We start from the raw sequence: 25917 nt of genomic DNA on the forward strand, positions 1-25917 counted from the left end.
GACTAATATAAATACTAGATCTACCTAACATTTTTGTAGTCGACGACCTAATTATCACCAACAAAAGATGAACAAACCCACACGCAATTGTGGGGTTCACAATGTCTCCCAGACTTTTCCATAGGTAATACAAAGGTCTCAACAGTTTGTTTCTCAGAAAAATAGCAATCATGAATAAAAAGCCAAAAAAAGAATCTTAACATAAAATAGTGATTTGGTTTCAATCCCGAAATCAAGAATCACATCACAGGAAGAGATAATATCTATATCTAAGACTTATCATGCGGCATCGTTTTACAGACGGGACAAGAGTTCTTCCTCACTAGCCATTGTTTCACACAATGGATATGGAACCTGTGCCCACAAGGTAATTTCCCTACCTCGTCCTTTGCCTCATACTCGTCCTGTCAATAGACAAAACATGAACATTCTTTAAGAACAACTCTGTTTTCTCACCAATCTAAACATGAGTTTCCACAAATAATTCCTTGAGCAATGAAGCCAAATCTGGACTTACTTGACAGATGATGCACTTTCTATCTGCAACTGGTGCATCTAAACGGAATGGTTTAACTTTCTGGAGACAGCTTTTGATCTGTTTTTCATTTAGTCCAGTGTTCACATGACCAATTCTTTCACCAAGCTCCAAAAGTTGCTGTTTTTAAACAACAAAACAAACACAACACTCAAGAACCTAGAGACACTGAGGCTCAAGTGGTGGAATTGCTCGAAAGGCACCTACCTCGTATGTCATGTTATCAACATTGAGCCTCATGTCATGGAATTGATCGAATGAGCTTAATACTCCTCCCATCACAAAACCATTCTGCATCATCATCATCTGCAATGAAAATATACATATTGGCACAAGCTCCATATGAAACTTAAGTCAAAAGCAACACTCTACCTCAGCGAGTCCATCAGGGTAAGACTGTCTTAGATGACGATGATATCTATCAGTCTGTTCAGACTGCGATGTCAAAAAAGCCGAATCAGAATCAAAGTAAGGATTAGATTCTTGATTGAGAGATCGTCTTGGAAGAAGAGAAGAACCCTGCATTGTAACAGTTGAGTTAAACAACAAAAAAAAATCCAAACCTCATATTGAAACTACTACAAAACCTTGATCAGCTCAATCAAAAGAGTCAGAAGTTAAATCCCAAACAAGAAACAGTGTTAAAAACCTTACGTTACTCCACAGAAACTTGAGATATAATATCACTTACCAGAGTAGACCAGTTAAATGAAGAATGAATAACGAAGTTCTATATATATTATCAAAGAACAAAGCCTAATTTTGCTACAGATAAGAAAAAGACGATAAACCTAAATCAAAACGAAAAAACCCTAATGCTAACTAATAGATAGAGGCAAATCAAATATTCTTAAGGATATTATAAACTAACATATTTACAACTAAATTAAACATTTAAGCAAATTTTCAATATTTCTTTTAGATATTCAAAACCAAAAATCAAATTAACACAGAGACACGCAACGAATAATAAAAATGGAAACTTTATGAAACCAGAAAAATGTAAATGTACCTCTCTCTGATTATTACTGCTACTATTGGTTTTATCTCCATCGATTTTTCGTCTCACCGGAATATTCCTTCTCGGATGATCTGACACGACGGTGTCGCCGACGACAGCATCCGTTGAAAACCCAACTCCAGGTCCACACCAAACATCAGGAATCGCTGCGCAAGCGACGCTACTACTACTAGCTTCGCTCAAGATCTTAATCGAACCACCATTGTAGCTACTACTACCTTTGTTCTTGTTCTTCTTCTTCGTCTTCTTAATTTTGAAATTGCTCGCATCCCAATCCGCGGAGCAGCGAATCACCGCCGGGACTGAAACTTGCTGAGATGCGGAGGTTGTGCAGCCCAAGCCACGAAACGACGCCGTTTGGGGTTTCTTCTTTATGGTTTCTGGCAAGAGGAAGAAGGAAGACATGGCGGATTTAGAGACGCGGCTAGGTTTGGGGAATAGAGGTTCGTCGGCGGTGGAAATGGGTGGGAGATTTCGATGATTCCTAGGTCGTTGGAGTCTGATGTGTTGGCCGATTGTTGTTGAAGAAGATGAAGAAGGCTCCGCAGAAACTGGCATTGTCTTCTTCTTCTCTGTGAGAGAGAGAAAAAAGAGAGAGAGATAGAGAGATAATGGAGACACAGGGCGCGGAAGAAGGTTAGTGAAAGGGCTTTCTTAAGTTGGATTAGTGAAACTAATTTAAGTAATTAGTGCGTTAGCTAATCAAAATCCACTTTCTAGTTTGTGTTTGAACTTTGAAGTCTACAAGTAGGCCTGGGCGTTCGGTTAACCATTCGGTTTCGGTTCGGTTACGTTCGGTTTCGGTTAGTTTGGATATGGTAATAAGAAAACCATTCGGATATCTGAAGATCTTCGGTTCGGTTCGGTTTGGATATCTTTCTGTTCGGTTCGGTTCGGTTATTAAATCGGTTAACCAAAAATTAACCGAAACCGGAATAACCGACTAAAAACCGAAATAACCAAAAATTGACCAATAACCGGCATAGAACTCAAGTAAAAAAACAGACGGATTCACAATTTACAAAGATGCAAATATGGTCCATACTTTCCAGAATGTTAAAACACCTGATTCACAACTTACATAATAAAAAGAAGAACATACTAGTTCTAACTAGTCAAGCAAAAGAGATAAGAGAAAAGTGTCAAAGCACATTAAGCCGAGGCATTAGTAGAAAAAGTGTCAAACCACACATTAAGCCGAGATAAGAGAAAAAGTGTCAAAACTCATTGAGGCATTTCATCAAACACTTGATAGACCAAAATTGATAAAATCATAAAATCATCATCCCAAAGATTAAAACCAAAAGAACATATTTAATAGTCACAAAGTTGCACAAAAACAAGACAAAACAAACAGATCTTTAACATAAACTTAGTGCTAAGAACTACAAAGAGCTAAACAACTTATGTGAAATGACAAAGACAGAATAAATCATAAATCCATGGCTAATTAAGAGAGAAAATTCAGAGAAAGAGAGGATTCAAAGCTTTACCTTCGAAGATGACTGAGGCGAAGATTGATATGGAGTTGATGTCTCCAGCTTTAGCTATTTATAATACTAGGGCTACTGTCTTAAAGTCGAAGTCGGGAAAGGAAAACCAAACGTCCTCTATACATATATGATTGAAGTCGGAAAACCCAAACGTCCTCTATACATATATATATATATATATATATATCAAATATATGTATACATATGCTTCGGTTATCTTTTGGTTATCGGTTACTAACCGAAACCGAACTTTGAGACATATAATATCCAACCGATTATTTTAAGCTATCCAAATCCGAACCGAACCATGTTTTTCGGTTCGGTTCGGTTCGGTTAATCGGTTAGCGGTTTTTTTGCCCAGGCCTATCTACAAGTAACTAAATTAGATATTTTTCTTTTTCACATGTCACAGACTCACATGACTATGTGTGGTTTATACTTTACTTTAGAGTTTTAGCACTGTTGCTATGTTTAAAAATTTGAGGTAAGTGAGGGTAAAATAGGTATTTGGCTATTCACTCAGTAGATTCTCACCAGTCTTTGTAAGAGGTGGACCCCTCTGTTTTTTCTTACTTCCTATCAAAGTATCAAGATTTGACCCGATTTGAATAATTCTTTTTTTTTCTTTTGTTTTGGGTTCACTTTTGTTCAGCAACGAAGATAGATTTGCGGAAATTTTATTGTCTTTTGCTTGTATAATAAATAGACAAGAAACATTAGAGGATCACAACTCACAAGTCATAACAACAAGTTAGTATATTTTTGTTTATACTGCCACAAAATTGTACTATATCTGTATATTTTATACATAGCCAAACACAAGTATCCAAAGAATATTGGTCCGGATTTGCTGGATCGAGATTAGAGGGATAATAAAAGTGATAAATCGTCGAGAGTGTTTGTGTTTGGTGCGTCACATAAGTGATTATAGTCCAAACCAGAGTCTGAACAAAAAAATTTCTCAACTCTACGTCAAATTTTATGATTTTTTTCTTTCCAGATTTAGTTTACTTGGTGGTACTTAAAAAAGAAAAACTAACATTAGAGTAAAATCATACTCCGAAATATATATATCATTGAGCGAAAATTGAAGTTTGTGCTAGATTGGGCTGGGCCTGAATGGGCTGTTCCATCAACGACGATGAAAACGGACAGGTCAATTCGGGCCGATCCGGTCTGATCAATTATGAAAACCAGAAACGAAGAAGAGCGGTTAAAGTCTGTTAACAGATTAAGAACTTATGGGTCTTGACTCAAACCCCTAATTCTCTGATAAACCCTAGTCTTGAGGCAAATCCCATGAGACGATTTCTTCAAAGAGTTCCCACTTTGTTGGCTCGAAATTTCCTTCACTCGCCCGCCAATTTCCGTCATTCGAACATCAACCCTCGTGTTGTTGTTGTTCCTCTCTTCGAACGAGCTATTTCCCGATTCGTCTTCTTCTCTTCCGAGTCGGACTCGGCGCGTGGTTTCAAAAACGACGAGGTTCTTTCTAAAGAAGGTGACATTTCTTGAATTCAACTTCTTTGGTTTGTTCTGATGAAAATGTATAATTTTGACTTTTGAATGAAAAATGAAGAGAATTTTGCAATGACGGAGTTAGCTGATTTGTGATTCAATAAGCGCATAAATTTTCATGTGTATATTCAAAATTGCTTATAATATATTGTATGTTGCTTTTTCAGAGCTGAAAAAGAGAATTCAAAGCTTTTTGGATGATGGAGATGAAGATTCAATTCCTGACTTATTTGAGGCAATGATGATTAGGAAGTTATCAGGGAAGCACGATGATAGCGACGATGAGGTGATGGAGGAGGTACGTAAGTATCCAGTTAACGATGCACATAAGGTCGATGAAACTGACTCTGATATCGAGAGTGATGGCCATGGTGATTCGTCTGATTCAGATATCGAGACTGATGGCCTGAGAGATGGTGATTCGTCTGATTCAGATATAGAGAGTGACGGCCTTGGTTTGAGAGATTGTGATTCGTCTGATTCCGATATAGAGTTTGATGGCCTGAGAGATGTTGGCTTGTCTGATGTCAATATCAAGATTGATGATGGCCTGAAAGCTAATCGCTCGTCTTATTCTGACTCTGAAAGTGATTAACATGGTAAGTTTTCGATTTCCGGTCTCTTATTTTTGGTCACATTTTGCAATTTCTAGTTGTATAACTTGATTAAAGAGATATACATATTATTTAGTATACGAGAGATTTTCTAACACGGTGCCTGTTTTGTGTTTTCATAACTTCTTGTTAGAGACTGTTTGATTATCTTTAAGTATGTGATTTCTTTGCTTAATCTTGGTTTCGGGCTTTGTTTACTGTATCAATTATGTGCAAAGTATGAAAACCTCTGTGGCTGATACCACAATTCAGAATATGGATTCTAAAATAGTTGTCTGAGTAGACTTAATAGATATTGCAGCTTTATCTTCTTTTATTCTATCATGGCCTGATATATGTTTAATTCTAACATTGTGATCAATGAACTCTAATTGCTCTTGGGTATGGGTTTTAGACTTATGCACTGCATTGAAGATTATGCAACTGCATAGTGAATGGAAACAGACCAGCTTTTGGTCCATGTTCGCTGTAAGTTCCGACTTTCGAATAGAATTAGAAATTAGAGTCTTATTTCGTACTGAATTAAAATATAATTTATGAAGGTGTTCTCTTTTCTTTGTTTAAGTGTCAACAAGTTCATAAACCTTCACTGGGGTTAGCCGAAAGCTGACATCTATGTTGGTTACACGTGGTTTCATAACTTCTCCCATAGGTGTTTTTATGCTTTGTCCGAGCATTTAAAAAAAAAACTATAATCTCTTTTAGACATATCGAGATCTCCTGCAACCACTAACTCTCATTTGAGTAACGTGACTCACTCAAAGCCATCTTCTTCTATAAATAGAACGAGAGAAACCCATTTTAAACTCCAAACCAAATAGATTCTTCTTCTTCTTTCTCTAACTTAGAAAGACAATGAAGGGTTCTTGTGCAAAACCAGTGTTGTTCACTTGTGCAATCTTTCTTATTCTCATTGTTGCTCAAGAAAATAGAGTCGCTGCATTAGAGCCATGTGATCCTATGAAGTTGAGCCCATGCTTGGACACCATAACGAAAGGGTCTGAGCCATCGGAACTGTGTTGCACAAAGGTGAAGGAGCAACAGCACTGTGTCTGCCAGTACTTGAAGAACCCTAACTTCAAATCTTTCCTTAACTCACCAAACGCCAAAAAGATCGCCACTGATTGTCATTGTCCGTATCCCAAATGCTAGTCTCAGTATTTCTTTCTCATTTTTCGAAGTTCTGTTTCTTGCTTTCAAGATCCAGGAAAGCGCATCATTGATGGTTTTTCTACTACAAGTTTCTTACTCTTGAGTTTTTGGCTTTAATTAATAATGTGTTTATCATCAATGATTAAACTTACCATGTTCGAGATAATCCCACGAGTGAAATCTTGCTTCTTCTATATGTATGATTATGTTTTTAAGAAATTTCGAATAACTCCACTATCGTAAGCTAGTGAAAGGTTCCGATTTCAATGATAACATTACAAAATTAGTCCCTAAAATTGGATGCATTTTTGTCAAATTGAACCCTGATTAAAATTTTGTTTAGAGACTTGGATTATATTAGAACCGGCGATTTTAAGCTAACCGACCGATTTTATACGAACCAGTTAATATACTATGAACCGGCCAAAGGTTTATTTTCTTAAAAAAAAACAACCCTAGATTTATATTTGTTTGCCCATTATCGCCTTGTCTTCGTCTTCTTCGATCACGAGATCGAGAATCGCAGAATCTCTCAAGCTCTGAGATCTCATTCTTCTCTCCCAGACTCGACGCGGTTCTTCGTCTCCGTCGATTAATCGGTTCGTTCGTTCCCTTAAAACATTTTTCCGATCCAATGCATCTCTTGATCCCTCGGCAAGTCTCCGATTCACACTTTAGGGGTTTCCACTCTACGCACATCCATAGAGATCTGTACAAGAATAGATATTTATAACAAATAATAATAACTTGAATCGTTTCCGAAATTTGATTTTTTTTTTGTTCTGGATAAATGCTGGTGGTTTCAGAGAGTATGAATCAGGAAGCAGCTGAAACAGCGAGAGAGTCGCTGGAGCTAGTGTTTCGGATGTCCAACATCTTGGAGACGGGGCTTGATCGACATACTTTGTCTGTTCTTATAGCTCTTTGTGATATTGGTCTTAACCCTGAGGCTCTCGCTACTCTCGTCAAGGAGCTTCGCAGAGATTCTGCTACAACAACAACAGCTACGGTAGATTAATAATAAGAAGATAAGCAATTGTCATATATGCTTGTTTTTAGCAGATGAAGGATCAGTTTTTTTTCCTCTTTAAACTTCAATTTCGTTCTGCCATTGATGTGTAAATTAGGATTGGTAATGGTAAATGAATAGAGAGTTTCAGAGACAAATGGTATGTATGATCATCTTTTGCATTCTATTGTTGCCACTTCACTCTTTATTCTTGCTACCGTTTGATCAAATCGTTATAAGATCATTATAATCGACCAGTTTTCCGGTTTTTACTCGTCAAATTTGATCTACCTAGTGTGATCTCTGGAAAAGCTCGGCTTCGTTCTAACTTGTAATTCTCATCTAATTTTGGAAAGTTTAAATTCCCAACTTCGGCAAAAGAGTAAGAACTCTGAAGAGCATCTCTTGAATCAAAGTGATTTCCCTTATGATCAGCTTAGAGACACAAAGGCTACTCATCCCCACTCACTGCTTTTGAGTGGCTTTTTTTCTCTAAGTGAATCACAAAGTTACCTCGTATTCTTGGTTTCCTTCTCATAACTGAAATGCTTAGTGGAATGATAGAATATCGAAATATAAAAAATAATCACAAAATGTTCAAAACCAAGTATTTTTGAAATATTGGCTTTTTCTTTTTTAGTCAATACATATACAACATAATAAATTTTCTAAAACGTGAAAACGTTAAAATTTGTGAATGGTAAAAACAACGTTTTCATAGAACGTGAAAACGTGAACAAATGGTATACCATTCAACGAAAAATATGAGGCTAAATATTTCACACTTCTATGTACAATGATATGATCCTCATATATAGAATACAGGTTTTTTCAAGTAGTAGATTAAAACCTTATTTAGAAAGAGTCCAATCACGTCCAATGCACTATGGTATGTCTACCAATACTAACGTAGATGAGGATTTAGAAAGGGTTGATATGGTTCTGAGACGAAGATCCGGTAAAACATATATTGAATTCCGCTTGAGTCGTTATATACCCTTCGTTTACTATCTCCAAATTGTTTGTAGTTCTCTCTTGAACATATCCGTTTTGTTGAGATGATCTATTGATTTCGATGTTGTCGTAATGGCCCGCAACATATTGTTGGTCCAAATTATCACCTATATAATTTTAAAATATAGTTAGTATACTATATAATCAACGATGTTTTAGCAATTATAGAAAAACAGAAATGGTGTTTATGTCGACTATATATATTTTAAAGTACCTTGTGTCAAAAGAGCAGCCTCGTTCGCTGTTCCTTCGCCCACTTCTAACAAGTTTCCTTTTGAGTAAGCATCTCGAACTAAGTTCTTAACATAGGGCTGCAATAAAATATTAACCATAGACGAAATATAAATACATCTTCTAACAAATAATTAATTATAAATCATTGAGCTATCGATAATTGCTTTCATAACTTCTTTCAATACCTGATTCAGGGATTCTTGACTAGAGAGAACATGACCATCGATAAGTGCTTTCATGACTTCGCATATCGGGTTCAAAATCATGAAAAAATTCGGTCCTCTAGAAATGTATAACTTATTTCCCAAAATACACTCTCTAGCATGTTTCGATGTTACTTCCCACTTTTTATCAGACATTCCAGGGCCCAAAATCTGTACACAAACAAACAAATTAGCAAACCCCCCCTATTAGTTCTCTAATGATTAAAAAGTTTAGGGGTCAAATATAATAGGAATAAGATAATAATTTAAACCTGACGGAGTTCGTCGACGTCAACGACGGATAGTTTCAAAAAGTCTTGGACAGTGTTGATGTGTTTAGAGGAGAGCTTCTTGTGAAAGGCCCCATCTTTGCCTATCTTCTCTAGCCGCCACACTTCGTCTTCTAACATTGGTGGGTGATGTTTCTTGTACACTTCACCAACCACAAGTTGTACAAAACAAAACTATTTAGAATTGTATTCAATTTCTAGTTTTCTACTAGATATATATGTATCTACTTTATATATATCCGCTTTATGCATGTGTTTGTTGAACCCACTAGATTAGGATTTGCGTGTTATAAGATTCGAAAATATATAGACTATAGAGTATTTATTAATAAGATATAAGCATTGACCTAAGACTTTAGGCTATTGTATAAAGTGGCACAGTCGTTAGCACACGGTTCACATCGAAAATACTTTTAGTAGTTTTTCCCTAAGAAAAATAAAAGTGAAGTTACAAAAATTGTGTGTATATAAAGACAAAGCAACCATAATTAATATTTGTAGACAAAACATATCATGACAAGATACAACAATTTTGTTATACCCAAATATATAGTTTTATATTTCTTTACTAGTATTTAATTATAAAAACTAAGATTTAAGAATATAAAAAAGGATAAAACCAAAAACATCTAGATAGATTGATATGTTGATCAATTTTGAAAACGAAATTATGCAAGTAAAATTTTGACGAAAGTAAAATATCATTTTAATGGATTTCTGATGCACATGTGTTGCATATATAAATCAATATCTTAAGGGTATATGTATGATTGATAGTAGTAGGCTAATCCATAAGATGCCATATATGGTCAGGTCAAAGATATTTGAAACTAGTGATATGTTACTATCACATCCCTAGTGGAGTAGTGCATAATGACTAAAAGCACAAAACTCATTATATATGATGCATAGATTTATTTGTTATATATTCATAAATTTTCTAGTTAAGGTAAAATAATTAGTAATTAAGAAAAATAAACTTACATTCTCCACGATGATCTCTAACAACAATCGCTTCAGTCATCGCTTCACAAACCGTAACGCCTTGACCGCTACTCCCTTTCGCAACTTTCGCACCGATTCTAAACTTACGGCTACGAATCCAACTCGAATTATCTGTGAACTCAAGCTCTCCGATCGTTGCAACGCCGTTCCTCACCGTCACACTTACTTCTCCAGCAAGTAACGGCCGTTTCCCATCTCTTTCTTTGACGATGTTACTCTCAAACTCATCACTAGTCCATTTATCACCCGAAGGAAAATCTCCGTGAAGAGCAACGATGTCTAGTTTGATCGAACGGTCGAGATTCACCGGAATGTTTGAATCATCAACAAGGATAATCTCAAGTGGATTGTTGTCCACGTCACTGATTTTACTCCCGGTGAATATTGGTGTACTTAAGCTCTTACGGAACATTAGCTTGAATGTCGGAGTAGACTCTTCCGGAGCTTCGATACGGAAAGACGATGACCGAGAATATCGGAATCGTTTACTAATTCCATATTCCACTTCTTGTCTTACCTGGTCACGTCACCAAAACGAGTAGAGTTAATTATAATATACTCTTATCTGGTTTATATTAACAAATAATTTGATATTTTTATCACACAAATTAAACAATACTATATACTAATATATGTCTATTATATTTGTTGTTAATAGACATATTTGATTTTGTTTTGAGAATCTAAAACAACTCAATAATTCACGAAACAAAATCATGTCTAAAAAGATATTATTTTTACGTAGGCCAATATGTAGATCTTTTAAATGCTAGTAACATATATATATGTGTGCGTGTGTGTATATGTATGTGTGTGGACAATTCTTTTGTCTTTTATTTCTAGATATAGTTGATTATTGAAATGTTAGGTTAGAGAGGTCTTGTTATTAATGCTATAAAGATTTATAACTTTGTATGTATTTAGTACTATATATCTTAATGGATCATAAAGTTATGATATACTAATAAGTAATAACGTATGTGTATATATATGATATATAAGAATAATGCAACTATACATGCATATGTGTTGTACATAAAAATTATAGTATTAGCAACAGGATCGAATCTTTCTTATTTTATCAAGTTCCAACTCGAACACTAGACATCGTCAATAATAGACTCGTATATTTATTGTTACACTTGCTACTTTTAGTATGTTTAGTTGATTAATTAAACATGGTAAATATGTAACTCTAATTATTCTCAATTCCAAATTTTGAAAATATCAATAATATATCTCTACTTCTCTATATCCATGAGTTATCAGTTGTAAAGTATAGATATGCGTATGAATCTAGCGCTACTTAACATACAATATAGACGACATTAGGACATGTATTTATAAATAACAAAATAAAAGTGGAATTATAGTATACTTACAACTTTTCTAAGAACGGGCTCTAGGGCTGAAGAAAAGCTCTTAAGGGTGTTTTCTGTGATCAATGCTCCAAACACACTGGAAATTGGCCGGCAAGAAACAAAAAATAAACAAAAGTTTGTCAGTCAAGAGAACAGAAAATTCAAGAGTAGTAAGATCTAAAGAAGAAATTATTTATATGGATAAGAGAGAGGGTAAATAGAACATATACATCAAATACATATCATATGTATATATATATATGTGTGTGTGTGTATAATATGTGATAAAAAAAGGATTGAACAATGAACATGTTCCAAACAAAAATTAAGATTATAGAAATGATTCAGTATAAGAAAAAAGAATGAAATTTCTGTGAGGAAAATTACGAGGCAAGGGATGGTACAGATTTAATCCGTTTCTCGGACTTATTTTCTTGGTCGGAATCAAGATCTTGGAATAACCTCTTCCCTGCCATGGAATTGGTCTGGTGAGTTAAGAGAGCTAGAAAGAGAGGGAGGGAGAGCTTAGATCAAATCTAGGTTTTGTAATGTTTTGACATAATCTAAATACGGCAATGACATTTATATAGTTTTAGTCTTTAGTCTCACAAAAACAAAAAATAAAAAAGAAATAAAGAAAGTTCGAAGAACGACAAAGGAAACAACCTGGCAGCATCCAAAGAAGTCTACTAATCTTTTTATGGCGTCATAAATAGGGAGACTTTTGACGTCAACTCCTAGATTGAAAGCTTCCCCTGTTGACAAGTGGACGGTTCCGATCTTCTCATCCGATTTGGATTCAGATCTAACGGTTGATATAAAGCTCGATCCATATGCCACATGATTAATTCTTGTGAGAGAGCCCTACGAGTGAGAGTATACGATAGATCTGGTCCGTTCTTCAAAGAATTTTTGTTCTTTTCTTTATCTTAAGAATAATTAACACTATTTGATATCATCATATCAACATATTTATTTATGAAAAATCGGTTGTCTAAAAAATTCCTGTTTTTTTTTCTCGAACCTACTTAGAAAAATTATGAAAATCAGAGAAAAAGATAGGTTCAGATTTGTTTTCTAAAGTTTATGTCAAAAAAAAGGCAAAGTATGCAATAACCTGAACTTCTTAGTTTTGGTTAGTCTCGTCCGACAAATACTGTATGTTTTATATATAACAAACTGTTGTGAACTGTGTCCTCTCATTAATAGAATAAGGGATATATATACAATGATAATAGCAGGATACATAGAATAAGGTAAAACCCTAATGGGCCATGGGCCGGTTATGGAGTCCATCCATATGGTTTATAACACTCCCCCTTGGAAGACATAACCGTGCCCGATACTAAATCGGGATCTCTATAATGCGCTGGGGAATGTTGCCTCATTAAAACCTTACCAGGAAAACCCAGTGGGACAAAACCATGGTGAAGGAAAAAGAGTACAACACGCATTACTCCCCCTGATTTGAGCATCACTGTAGATCCTTAAGTCCGCGCATCCCGATCTGATGAATGAGCTTCCGGAACATTGAAGTCGGCAATGATTTGGTGAATAGGTCGGCTGAATTCTCACTTGACCGGATCTGTTGAACTTTGACCTGACCGTCCTTCTGTAATTCATGAGTGAAGATGAACTTAGGCAGAATATGCTTCGTTCGATCCCCTTTGATATAGCCATCCTTTAGTTGAGCAATACAGGCTGCGTTGTCTTCAAATATGATGGTCTTTGATGTAGTAGTAGTAGTAGTAGTAGTAGTATTAGTAGTAGTAGTAGTAGTAGTAGTTGTGCCTTAAGGAAGGCTGCCTACGTACCCTTGGAAGGGATCAAGCCACACGTAGTTCCTATTCATTGACCATGCCATAATCTGATCTTATGAATAACCTGCATCAGCAAATCAAACTAAACCAAAGCAAACTGGATCTTCTTTGGTTAGATCAGTATAGAATAAACCCAAGTAAACAACGCAGGAAGAATAAACTTTAAAATTTAACCAAACCTTCCTTTAAACCTTTCCAGTGCCTTTGGGTTGATCATGAACTAAATTTAGACAGGAGACTCACGGCAAAACAAATGTTTAGTCTAGTATGTCTAGCAAAATTTATTAGAACTCCTATGGCACTGAAGTATGGCATTTCTGGACTGAGTGGATCACTATCCAATCTGAGGCTTCTCACCACCATTGGGCCTGGTCAATGGGCGGGTCTGGTCCTTATTAAATTTCCTTGAGTACTCTTTCAGTGTATGCCATTTGATGCACAAGGATTCCATTATTCACGTACTCAGGTTGTAATCCCAAACAGAACTTAATTATTGCCTAGGTCTTTCATTTGAGATTCTTTCTTTAGATATACTCAACTGTTTGGGCGATTACCCAAAGGTTTAAATCATTCATATACACTTCTATGATTACAAATCCTTTGTTTGCAAACTTCTTGATAAAAATACATGGACTGATCGGATCGTTTTTATAGCCTTCTCTGATGAGATATTCACTTAACCGGTTATACCACATATGTCCGCTTTGTTTCAGTCCATATAAGGATTTGTCCAGCCTTATGCAGTGCTGTTCTCGAGAATCTTTCTTATCTTTGAGCTCAATACCCTCTGGTAATCTCATATATTATCCAGTGGACTTATATAAATATGCAGGCATTACATCCATTAGCCGCAAATCTTTCTCTTTTATATAGCCAGACTTAGCAAAGATTTAAATGTCTTAGCATCCACCACAAGGGAGAATATCTCCTCTATTTCTGGTCTTTGTGTGAATCCTTGTGCGACAAGCCGTGTCTGATATATTACGCTTTCACTATGTTTATTTCACACAATCACAAAGACTCATTTGTCCCACTGGCTTTACATTGAATGGTGTCCTTTGTATTGGACCAAACACATTCTTCTTCTTAATGATTCTTAGCTCCACGTTTTATGGTCTTGTACCATTTTAATCAATCATGTCTTTGAGTGCACTCTAGTATAGACGTGGGCTCCTGATCCTCATTCATTTCAGTTGCTACCTTGTGTGCAAATATTTTATCATTGATGTCGACATCTTTTCGGTTCCATTGTATTCTAGACATGATATAGTTTATAGAGATCTCTTTACACCTTCAGGACCTTGAGGTTTGGCGTCCCAAACCTCATTGATTGGTACCTTAGGGTTATGTCTATTAGCCGGCCATGTCTATGGTTTCTTGAACCTTCTCGGTTTCCCTTGCACCTTTCTTTGATTTCCGAGGGTTCTTGTCTTTGGAACCTTTTGGGTCTACCATGTTTCTTACGTGTTGTAGCCTCTGTAGCAACTTGATTGTGTTCCTTGTGAACATCAATACGTACTGGTGCATTACAAGCTGGTATGTACGATTTTGTTACTCTCTTTGGGTCATTATAGGAATCTTGGCAATTGTTTTAGCTAGCTTTTGCAGATATATAGTCTTTTGGATCTCTGATGGAGTCCGAGGATCTTGCCATGTGAAGGATGTTTGATTCCATGTAAGTTCTTTGACCAGCTTGTTAGTCTCTTCACCCAGTGTTGGGAAAACGGATTCATTGAGATGACAATCCTTGTATATGGCCTTTGGCTCGAGATACTTAATGATGGTGAGAGAATCATTTTTAACGTATATTCCCATCCCCTTTTGAGGTCTCATCATTTGCTCTCTGTGGTGGTGCAATGGGTACATAGACTGAACACCCAAATGTCTTAAGATGGGAAACGTCTGGCTCATGACCCGTTAGCAATTGGGATGGGGAATATCTATGCTCACTAGAATGGCCTGATGCGTATAAGCTCTTGTTGCATGTAATATTGTGTGTCCCCAAGCAGCTACTGTCAGTTCAAGTATGGACATGTGCCACAGGTTATACTACTCTCCCCCTCATGGACATACTGTAGCCATAAAATGCTTTAGACATAATTTACCAGCATTATCTAGACATATAGTCTTAAGTATGTGGGCTCACAGACTTATGGTCTGGGCCAGCAATCTAGCAAACACCAAGTTTCTAGTTGCTTTGACTGGTGATGACCTTAGTATGGGTTTCCCTTGTGTACATGCTGCACACGTGAGGTCCTTAAGGAGTGTGCCCTTTTGATTTTAATATCAGCTTTACGCATCATGTTAGAACCAGGCTGGCCAAGCCGGTCATGCCATTAGTGAATTTCTCAGTAAACCCTTTTGTTTACTGTATTAGCCTCTATCATATTGACCTTGGCATAGTAAAGGTCTATGACGCGGGTATAGTCTCTAAGACCTTCTCATGGTCTTGGGTGCTCTTAGTAATATATGGGAATCCTTTGTTCCCTTCACCCTTAGTTTCAATGTGGAAACCATTCAAACACATTTCTTTGAAACTCAACAAGCCCCTTTGAGCTAGGTGAATATGAAGCATCAGAGGATGCGTGCCCTTGGGAATATGGGCCTGCCATGGGCCTACCCTTAGCCTTCACTAAATTTAGCTATACCCGCAATTTGGCTAATGAACCATGTCTTTAGATATTTCGTTTATTGAATTCTCATAATCATCTATCTCATGGTCGAAATCTTCTTCACCATCGTGATGAACTAAATGAGCTTCTTGATTCTTTTCAAACTCTCTTGATAGAGATCAACGAGATGCTTAGGTGTCATGCACGTCTTAGTCCAATGGTTTCCCCATTCCTCATCAGTGGCAAACAAGTTTATTTGAGTGAATGTGGTTTGGGTATACCGTGGCCTACCTCGATTACGACCAAAGTCGGGTCGGTGGCCTTAACCATATGAATGGTTTCCTTGATCATATAAATTATAATTTCCACTTCTACCACGTCCATTCCATTTACCATGACTGTGGCCATGATACTTATCTCTTTGGACGTGGTTAGACTCTTTAGTCTCTTTAGGCTCTTTAGGCTCTTCAGCCCAACGGGCTTCTGATAATGGGGTAGGACCAGGAGGTCTCATTTCACTATTTATAACTCATTGTTTTGCTCAGCAAGTAGCATATCAGAATCAATGTTCTCATCACGGTTTCTCCAAAGCCTCACTCCTTAGCACTCTCTACAGAGGAGTCCTCCCCAAAAACAAGAGTTTAGACTTGCATATGTGGTAAAAAACCTTTTTCACGATATTGTTGCTGAGGCAATATATTGTCTGTGTGAAAGGTCGAGAATGCTTTCTCTAGCAAGTCATTCTCAGTAACTTCCTCACCACGGAATCTCAGTATTGACACTATTTTAAATAGTGCTGAGTTATACTCATTCATGGATTTGAATTCCTGGAATCTGAGATTCTTTCGATCGAATCTTAATAGTGAGGTACTGATTTTAAGACTCTCATTGAGGTGATGGCGTATGTTAGTAATCGCCTTATATCTTTCTCTTCTGGTGACATTGTTTCCTTCCATAATAGATTCACCAAGCCCTTTTTCCTTTAGGACAATCTTAGTGTCCAAAGCCCATTTTAAATAATTGTCACCAGAGGCATTGAGTGCCGTGTATTCATAATAGTTGATTTCTGATATCTATAATATATAGAGTTAAATGAGAACTCATGTAATCGGTTAGACCAAGTCATGCGGTATTTGAGACCGAGCCATGCTTGTCTTCAGCAAGTGTTTTCTAAACAATCATGTTATATATATATATATGGATGAAATCAACCCTAGAAGATTGATCTAGTATGCAACAACCAAACAATCGGATCATACTAGATTAGGATATTAGGATTTCACGGTTAAGTTTTAGGGTTTTAGCATCCGCGATTTATAGTACTAGGGTTTTTTCAAGGGTTTCGGTTTTATGTGTAGAATTTTCTATTTATGGAAACTTTCCTTATATGGAAACTTTCTATTTTACGAAACTTGTTGTGAACTGTGTCCTCTCATTAATAGAATAAAGAATATATATATATACAATGATAATAGCAGGATACATAGAATAAGGTAAAACCCTAATGGACCATAAGTCGGTTATGGAGTCCATCCATATGGTTTATAACACAAACCTCTTTTATATAGATAATTTTATTGAACTAATCTTTTAAGCAAATAAAAAGAAGGAAAGAAAGTCTGATAATAAACCTTTTTCAAAAAAAAAAGTCTGATAATAACCTTTTTTTGGTTTACATCGTTCTCCAAGATTATCCTAATAATTTAATAGCTATTATTAAAGCAGAAGAGAAAACAAACAATGGTTTTTGTCTGATATAGAAATGTATTGCGTTAAAGAAAATTAACAATATCCAAGTTCTTATGTGTTAATATAAAGTATACTATATAAAGGGGGGTCAAGTGAATGATTTCGACGAAGGTTCATTGAATTGATTTGTTCTTTTCGGGTAATTTCTTGTCGGGTGGGTTTCATTCAAATCTCAATCATCCTCTCAAAACTTGTCGTTCTTTTGCTTCAATCGACTCTGTTTAGTCTCTATCGAAAATCTTGCTTTTGATTAACTTTAGTATGTTTTTTGTTTTAACTTCAAAATATATTTGGTAGCGTGATAAAATTGTAATGCTTTGCCTCCATGATAAATTGTATGGTATTGTTACCATTGTCACATAGTCTTTGTCACGATGTTATTATTATCTCATACAGAGTAAGAAACATCTATTCAGTTTTGATAGAATCTAAACATGAATTGCCATCCACTTTTAGGGGTGGCCAACTCAAGAACATTATAGATTTTTTTTTTCTTTCTGAGTGTGTTAATTTGTACCTTTTTCATACTAATTTAACTTTTAAATAATTATGATATGAGTAAACCATTTTATAACTTTGTAATGATATTAAAAGTCAAGTTAAAAGATATAGGACTGCCTTTTTTTCTTGGAAGCAGCCTTTTGCAAAAAAAATTGTTACTATTGAGTATTGACTAAGCAACATTCTTTATATATCTAATTATATATGTATAATGTATGTATGTGTGTGTAATATTTCTGTATGTATTTGTAGAATCTAAAACATGATAGTGATATAATTTTACATATGTTCTATGCATAATTGTCCACCAAAAGTAGATTATCTTAAGTAAACATTTTGTCCACAAAATCATATGCTGGCTGGAGATTTTAGTTTCAGTTTCAGTCTAATTTTTTAAACATAATTTAGTACTTTAATTCGCAAAATAAAACGGCCGCGTACGGGACAAAACGGCCGTGTGAGTAAGCAATTATTAGCTACTAAATTTTAATAAAGTTTTTCGACATCAGTGCGTGGCTTAGTTTATATGAGCTCGAGCCATCTCTAAATCTTATCAATAAACAATCATTCATACTATTAGGTAAGTCGCGTAATTGAACAACGAATCACCTAATCAAACAACGAAAAAACAATCGTAAGGATTAATAAATTGTCAAATCATAAATTTTGGTAACTCTATATATTTACAAAATAAAATTATTTAGTAAACACGAAAGTCTTATCCACCTACTAAAAAAACCACCATGAACACTTTCATATGAAACATTACCGCGACAGTAAACCGATCTTTAGATCCGGTATACAAAATTTTGAAAATCTTCATAGCAATCTGACCACTCTCAACGAACTAACCATAATTCGATATAAATGACATTCTCTAATGAGTAATAAACATCACTTATATAGTTATCATGACAACTAAATGACAAATTATCTAATTACCTCTAGTTGGCTAGTCGAAATAGTGACATGATTTAAGTTCATTAGAAAATTTGGTGAATGGCTACTCGACAGCTAAAATCACCATGGGAATTAGTCGATTGGTAAAAGTCTGAATCAACTATTGGTTAAAAAAAAAAAAAAACTATCTGACAAATTTTGAAAACTCATCCCTAAGACCCTAATAGAAACATTGTTTACGTATATTATAATAAGAAGACGAAGAAGTTTTCGGATGTGAAAAAGAAGAAGATAAACAACTAAACAAGTTTTGTCATCAAGCATGCATCATGGAGTTGGCCTATACAAGGATGGCTACACTCGCTTCAAGCTATTGTTGGGTGAATTGTTCGGGATTCGGGACCAAGAAAGAAACACAAAGTATATTTGGGGGTCGGCAAACTTAGAGACCGTCACGTCACTACTTGAAACAGAAGCGAAGACACTTTTGAAAGCATTACAAAATGTATGGAGCATGGGATTTTGTTCGGTATGCTTTAAAGGAGATTGCAAGGATTGAATTGAAATAGACATTTTACATGGAAAGATTACAAACATAACTGTGGGAAAAAACATATGCAAATTTTGGACTTCTTAATATAATTTTGTTTTCTGGTTGTATACTTGTATGTATCTTCCAAATTGATTAACTTAATCCTTCTAAAGTTCTAATGTGACTGTCACTTCCGAATTAATATATAGATCGTAAATGTCGTCGGAAAGAAAAGGACAAGTTTTGTAACAAAAATTGGGCATTCAGATTCGAAATACATAAATGGGCCTTACTAAACACAAATGGGCTGAAACGTATTGGTATACGTAGAAGAATTTGGACAATTTTTTTTTTTTTTTTCATCAAGAATTTGGACAATCAGAAGAACAAAATTTCTGTGAAAAATGAAATGTGAATCATGTGAAAAAGTTTTGTAATCACAAATGGGACTTTAAAATTCAAGCAAACTAAACGGGCTATATACCAAACACAAATTGGCCGAGTCGTATGCTATGGTTATAAGTTATAACGAAGACTAAAATCCCAAAACCCTATGAGCAAAATATAACAACTTATCCAAACAACCACCATCGAACTTCCTAGCGAACAAGTAACAATTCTCGCTCTTCTTCCCATTATACACACACCCTTGTTCTCTATTCCTCACCCTCCGCAAAAACTCCCCCGTCACCGACCCCCGTGTGTACTTTCTTGGATGTGGCCCTCTCCGTGACCAATCCGTCCACGTCAGTGACCGGTTCGCGTTCTTCCCTGGAAACATTACGTGGACTAATGTCGCCAAGTAATGCTCGTCGGAATAACAATTCGAAAGGCAATGTTTCTTGAACACAGGAAAGTAAATTGTGTCCGAGACTACGGCTAAAGCTACCTCACGGTCTATCTCGAACCACTGAGAGCCTTTTCGCCAGTTGCGGCGGCTAATGACTGGTGACATACGGCGGTTGTAGCGGCCGCGACCTGCTGGTCCGGGAAGGTCGTATACGTCGACGTATGAGTGTTGAGAGTTTGTGAGGTAAGAGTAAATGGTGGAGAAGTTGAAGAGAGGAATGTCCGATTCCGAGAGGAGGACGAAGCGGTGGTTTCCGGCGTCAAGCAGAGCATTTGCCAGTAGCCGTCGCTCAGCCTCCACCATGCTCACCATTCCCCATCCCACTTCCTAAGAAAAAAACAACAAAATCCTCGTACATGAGTCGTGATATTTTTATTAGTTAACAACTTAATTGATTAATTTAAAATCCATGTCGGTACGTATGTATAATAGACTACTCAACGATTTTATATTTATATAGAATTTGATGATACTGATATCTATAGAAAGGGAAATTAAGAGGCATACGTAGACATACGAAGGGAACTAAAATTCAACTTTTAAAACCATATTATTAAATGGGGGATAACAAGCTAGGTGTTACCCAGAACGGCCCTGAGACACCAGGTGATTCAAGACAGAAAAAAATATCATCCCAATAATAATTGATTTATAAGAAGAAACTAAAAAGCAACTTTTTTAAATGAAGCATTTACCAACAAATTTTTTGGTTTCTTTTTTAAATATAGCCGTCTCTAAAATTGATAAAACTACACTAGCTAGTGGCCCCAAACCCATGATTGGTCTAGCTCTCTAGTTTCTAGTTAGGACCGGTTCTGGACCTTGTGGAATTATATATATATATATATATATATATATATATATATATATATATTTAAACAATTAAGAAATAATGTCAAGTATGATCTCTAGTGCTCATTCGTGACTTCGTGTCTTAGTTGAATGATGATGATAAGTAGGAGATATTATTGTATCTTACTTCAGAAAAACAAATGTATATAATAAAGTCTTCTCGACTTTTCTAATATCTTCGACAAGCCTTTCTTTTTTTTTCAGAGTAATTTACCTTAATCTTATAAACAAAGGTATAAAAATATAGCCGGTTTGAAACGTATTTAGGGAATAAAAAAAATGATACGGATCTACGTTTTTCTTTGAACTAGTATACTATACCTTGAACATTACAGTCACATATTACTGTACTTGTCTTTTCTTTTGTAATCACAATTTAAAATGCTAAGGCATGACTACTACTTGAAAAAGTTAAGAATAATACTAATGCTAATTTTAACACTGTTCGTTAATTTTGTCATTCCCTTCTAAGACTTTAATGCAGCACCACTAGTTTTCAAAGTGGATTATACTGTATATGTTTTTCTTTACAACTACTAGATTATATATGTATTAGTAGCATGCGACTTTATTTTGGCTGATTAATCCAACCATGTCATTTATGGTTAAAAAACCAACTAATTTATATTAAAAATTAAATAATGCTAAACACTGTTAATTTTGTCACTCCCTTTTTTTGGATTATACTTCTATTCCAAACTAATTTTCAAAGTATATTTTTTTTCTTGGTAATCAATTTTCAAAGTATATTTCTTAAATAGAAAACAATTCCCCAAAAAATTATAAATATCATCTAAATTCAAGTTTATCTAGGATGAATAATTCGAATATCTCAAAAATATAATTATAAATATCTTTTTTTTTTGTGAAACTGAAATTATAGATTATCTAGACTGAATTATAATTTATAAATTATAAATTATAGATTATCTAGACTAAAATAAATATGCGAGTTTATCTAGGCCTATATTCAAGTTTATCTAGACTGAATAATTCGACGGGAATGAGAAAATTGACTGACCTTGCTTGGAATCCTCCGGCGATAAAGCGGCGAAGTTTCGGGGATATCATCGTCAACGTAAAAAGGGTCACTCGTATGAATGTAAATAGAGAAAAGACCATCATGGCCTTTGAAAAATCTCTCCCACAGTTTAGCCAAAGGAAGTTTCCCTCTAGTCAAGAACATAAACGCCACTTTCTTTGTCTTCTTTAACGTCTTTTCTTGAATCTTTGATGCACGTAGAAATAGTTCCTCCTCCGTCATGTTGTGCATCACGTTCTCCGGCTTCACCAGAGAATGACCCTTTTGCCCTTCATCACCATCATCAGTCGCAACAACCGTATCGTTCAAGGAAACGACTTTCTCTGGCTGCGGTTGAAGCGGTGTAGAGAAGGAAGATGAGAGGGAGGGGGGGAGAGCAGACAGACGAAAGAGTTGGGGATCGAAAGAGACGTTTCTTATATGGACGTTGAGTATGAAGCCTAGCCCGAATCCGAAACCGATAAGCAACGAATACAAGACCAGGGCTTGGAAGAATCTATGAGATTTGAATATCTTCGATATGAAGATTTGGTGAAGTTGATAACGACTTTCTTGTTGTAGAGAGTCTTCTTGCGTTTCTTGGCTCTTCTTCATTATTTTTGAGTCTGCTGAAACTAACAATTAGAACCGTGGGACGTTATATAGTCAAGATTATGAATTTTAAAGGGACTTTTCGTCATTGGGTTTCTTTAAATATCTAATCTCACGGGATTTGGATTTAGCTAGAAACATTAAATTGACTTGTACAGGATTTTAGGGGTAGGGTTAATTCAATTGGTCCACGAATTGGGTTCTATATAAACACGTTAACTTAGATTGTGACATTAAACATGAAGTAATGCTTGGTTAAGACATGTAGTGTGTCACCTATTTGTTATATTTCTAATTATATTTATTACTTTTTTTTATATGTCAACAAACAAACAAATTCATCGAGGTTCTGTTTCAACTTTCAAGCAAGAAGAAACAACAAAGGAATGTGCTTAGAAGACAAATTCTCAGTTTCTAACAAAGCAATTTCTTCTACACTCTCAAGTATTTAACCCTAAAGCATATAAAACCGATGAGTTATTAATGAGTTTAACATCTCAAGACTCGGGCCACAGAACAGCTCTCTACATAATCTGACCGTTAATGCGACTGATGATGGTAATCTCGACACCGAAGTCTTCAAAATATTTGCTTGCATGATCCATTGATATACAAATTCATTGTATTTATGAGCTTCGATTGTCTATTCTTCGAGATCCATTGATACCTCTTTAAATACCTCATTTTTGAAGTATTGAGATACTTTTATATTGGCGTTAAAAAAAAAAGTACTTTTTGATTAAATTTATTTAAATAATATCGATAATGTGCTTTTTAATACTAAAAGATATTAAGTATTAAACATCCAAATTAAAAATAATTTTTTTAAGAAATTTTCACTATATCGAAGAGAATGATTTTCTCCTGATCTAGGAATGATTAGAATCAGCCCACAAAAAAAAAGGAATGATTAGAATCAGAGCCGGCCCATGACCCATAAACCATTTGTTTGCGGTTTTAATACTATATAAAACGTTCCGATAGTGTAGTGGTCTTCGCCTTCCATAATTGGTGCCGAGCCTCCAGTTCGATTCTTGAATAAAGGTTTTTTTTTTGGTTTTGTTAGTGTTCAATATTTATTTCATGGGATTTTAACTGGTTTTTGTGTATCGGATTTTACGTCTATATATATTGAGAGATGGCTCTGGTTCTTGTGTATTTCATTTGAGATAATTTATTACTCGCTGGATGGCTAGGAGAATTTCAATTACTCAATAATTTAAATCTCAAATTAGATTTTGATATAATAGGCGTGCGACTTTAATAAGAACGCTGTACTCGATTTAAAGATAAAATGAGAAACTAAATCATCCCACGAAACTAAGATATATGACAGATACGAAGTGTCGAAAAAACAAAAAATTCCGAGTACACCAAATTTGGTGAAAGATGCTGCCAACTACAAAGAATTTGGTGTACTAAAAACTTGCCACCTGAAAAGAAATAAAAGGAGAATGCAAATGTTTATTATATATAATGAAATCAACAAAATCTTAGAAATCCGAAAAATAATTTTGTTTTGTACATGTTATCTACTCTTTTGGAACTGTACTCCTCTTTTAGAACCGGGAGAGAATTTGGTCCAATCTGAGGATATAAGATGTACTTGTTGAAACAGAGAAGAAGCTGGTAAAATGGTGTGCCAATATTCTATTGGCCACCCTCACGGGAGGGACAACTATTGTTTATCTCAAAAAGAGTCTTGGACTGAGGATTGATGTCTTCATTAGGAATGTCTTAAACCTCTCAGCTCTCTACAAAGATGTCACGGTGCTCCAGTATCAGATGTCATTTTCTTGTATGATGATGTGACATTCATATGGAGAGAGTTAGTCAACTTTCATATATATGATTATTACTCGCTGGATGGCTCTGAAAAATTGCTAAATAATTTGAAATAGAATTTAGGTTATGATATATTGGGCGTGTATTGTACAAAACAATTAGAACGCTATGATATATTGGGCGTGCAATTGTACAACAAAATTAGAACGGTGTACTCGAATTAGTTTCTCATTTATCTCTTACTTGGTGCAATGTCTCGATGAAGACTATCTATCCCATATTAACTAAGAAATATGACAAAATATTTATAATATGATGTATCAAGAGAAAAAAAATGGTCTTGGAAGCAGACTAATCTTTCTTTGGTCAGAGAGCATCAACATATTCTGGAATTGGAATGGGTCACTACAATGAGTCTAAGGACTGATCTCTGTTTATTGTGCAACTAGCTGTTTTTTGGGAGGTGATCCATTGTCTGATTCGTTTTTGCAGGATGTAGGCAACAAGAACATAATCCTAGGCACAACTCTTAATGGAAAGGTGCGTCAAATTCTTAAAAAGTTGCTTTAAGACATTAGTTCGAGTTTTAGTTTTAACATTATGAGATATTTTTTAAAACAAATAAATTAGTGGTTTAGAGATTAGATGAGCTCAGCGCCGGCCCAAACTATTTGAGTGCCTAAAGCAAAAAAATTTGGCCTATTAACAAAAACTGTTATAAGAAAAAAAAATATAAGTTTTAACATGTTTGGGATTTGAAACCGTGATCTGTACAACAAATGACTTCAAACTAACCACTAGACCACAGTAACATTTTTAAAATTGATGCCCTGAAACTACTTATAATTATTTGATGCCTAAAGCCCTTGCTTCATGGACTTTAGCCATGGGCCGGCCCTGGATGAGCTTATAAATCATATGAGCACATGCCATTTCCACGTCTTATCAATAAATTATATTATAATTCACGTAACTCAACAATGAATTACTTAATCAAACAACGAAAAACAAACAGTAAAGAAATCTCGAATCATCAATTTTGGTACCTCTACATTAAAGATGAAGTAATGCTTGGGCTAAGACTAGTTAGTGTCACCTCTTTGTTACTCTCTCCGTTTTAAATTACTTGTCGTGTAAGGTTTTTGCATAAGAACTAAGAAAATAATGAAAATTTCTACTTTAACTTTGTATAATATATTCTCTAATTTTTTTTATTGGCCAAGACATTAGAACA

At 35.3% G+C, this 25917-nt stretch overlaps 6 protein-coding genes across 9 annotated transcripts; 3 read left to right on the top strand and 3 right to left on the bottom strand.

Moving 5' to 3' along the window:
* Positions 1-68: 68 nt before the first annotated feature.
* LOC9323569 (E3 ubiquitin-protein ligase RNF126-B) lies at positions 69-2206 on the bottom strand. 2 transcript variants are annotated; one of them, XM_021036122.1, is made up of 5 exons: positions 1548-2206; positions 908-1054; positions 743-826; positions 518-655; positions 69-404 (listed from the first exon to the last, which is right to left on the bottom strand). In XM_021036122.1, exons 1-5 carry the CDS (start codon positions 2112-2114, stop codon positions 270-272), a joined length of 1071 nt encoding a protein of 356 aa, XP_020891781.1. In that variant the 5' UTR covers positions 2115-2206; the 3' UTR covers positions 69-269. The 2 variants fall into 2 exon arrangements, with proteins under 2 accessions (XP_020891781.1, XP_020891780.1); XM_021036121.1 differs by having other exon boundaries at positions 743-841.
* A 148-nt stretch (positions 2207-2354) lies between these two features.
* LOC9325009 (clumping factor B) lies at positions 2355-5732 on the top strand. Of its 2 annotated transcripts, none has more exons than XM_021036124.1 (3): positions 2355-4550; positions 4735-5166; positions 5576-5732. In XM_021036124.1, exons 1-2 carry the CDS (start codon positions 4349-4351, stop codon positions 5160-5162), a joined length of 630 nt encoding a protein of 209 aa, XP_020891783.1. In that variant the 5' UTR covers positions 2355-4348; the 3' UTR covers positions 5163-5166; positions 5576-5732. The 2 variants fall into 2 exon arrangements, with proteins under 2 accessions (XP_020891783.1, XP_020891784.1); XM_021036125.1 differs by lacking the exon at positions 5576-5732 and having other exon boundaries at positions 4100-4550; positions 4735-4869; positions 5002-5356.
* Positions 5733-5815: 83 nt separating this feature from the next.
* LOC9323570 (non-specific lipid-transfer protein 2) lies at positions 5816-7050 on the top strand. The gene has a single exon (XM_021036126.1). The coding sequence runs from the start codon at positions 6037-6039 to the stop codon at positions 6331-6333; it is 297 nt and encodes a 98-aa protein (XP_020891785.1). The 5' UTR covers positions 5816-6036; the 3' UTR covers positions 6334-7050.
* LOC9323571 (mitotic-spindle organizing protein 1A) lies at positions 6800-7586 on the top strand. Of its 2 annotated transcripts, none has more exons than XM_002887461.2 (2): positions 6800-6932; positions 7140-7586. In XM_002887461.2, exon 2 carries the CDS (start codon positions 7145-7147, stop codon positions 7349-7351), a length of 207 nt encoding a protein of 68 aa, XP_002887507.1. In that variant the 5' UTR covers positions 6800-6932; positions 7140-7144; the 3' UTR covers positions 7352-7586. The 2 variants fall into 2 exon arrangements, with proteins under 2 accessions (XP_002887507.1, XP_020891786.1); XM_021036127.1 differs by having other exon boundaries at positions 6837-6987.
* A 454-nt stretch (positions 7587-8040) lies between these two features.
* Positions 8041-12015, bottom strand: LOC9323572 (protein SAR DEFICIENT 1). Its single transcript, XM_002888900.2, has 7 exons — positions 11837-12015; positions 11471-11546; positions 10068-10605; positions 9066-9226; positions 8776-8964; positions 8571-8667; positions 8041-8463 (listed from the first exon to the last, which is right to left on the bottom strand). The coding sequence occupies exons 1-7, from the start codon at positions 11923-11925 to the stop codon at positions 8264-8266; spliced, it is 1350 nt and encodes a 449-aa protein (XP_002888946.1). The 5' UTR covers positions 11926-12015; the 3' UTR covers positions 8041-8263.
* A 7985-nt stretch (positions 12016-20000) lies between these two features.
* On the bottom strand, positions 20001-23162 carry LOC9325010. Its single transcript, XM_002888901.2, has 2 exons — positions 22287-23162; positions 20001-20740 (listed from the first exon to the last, which is right to left on the bottom strand). Exons 1-2 carry the CDS (start codon positions 22899-22901, stop codon positions 20099-20101), a joined length of 1257 nt encoding a protein of 418 aa, XP_002888947.1. The 5' UTR covers positions 22902-23162; the 3' UTR covers positions 20001-20098.
* Positions 23163-25917: the final 2755 nt, after the last annotated feature.

The sequence above is a fragment of the Arabidopsis lyrata genome (genome assembly GCF_000004255.2).
Source record: "Arabidopsis lyrata subsp. lyrata unplaced genomic scaffold ARALYscaffold_2, whole genome shotgun sequence".
Classification (NCBI taxonomy): domain Eukaryota; kingdom Viridiplantae; phylum Streptophyta; class Magnoliopsida; order Brassicales; family Brassicaceae; genus Arabidopsis; species Arabidopsis lyrata.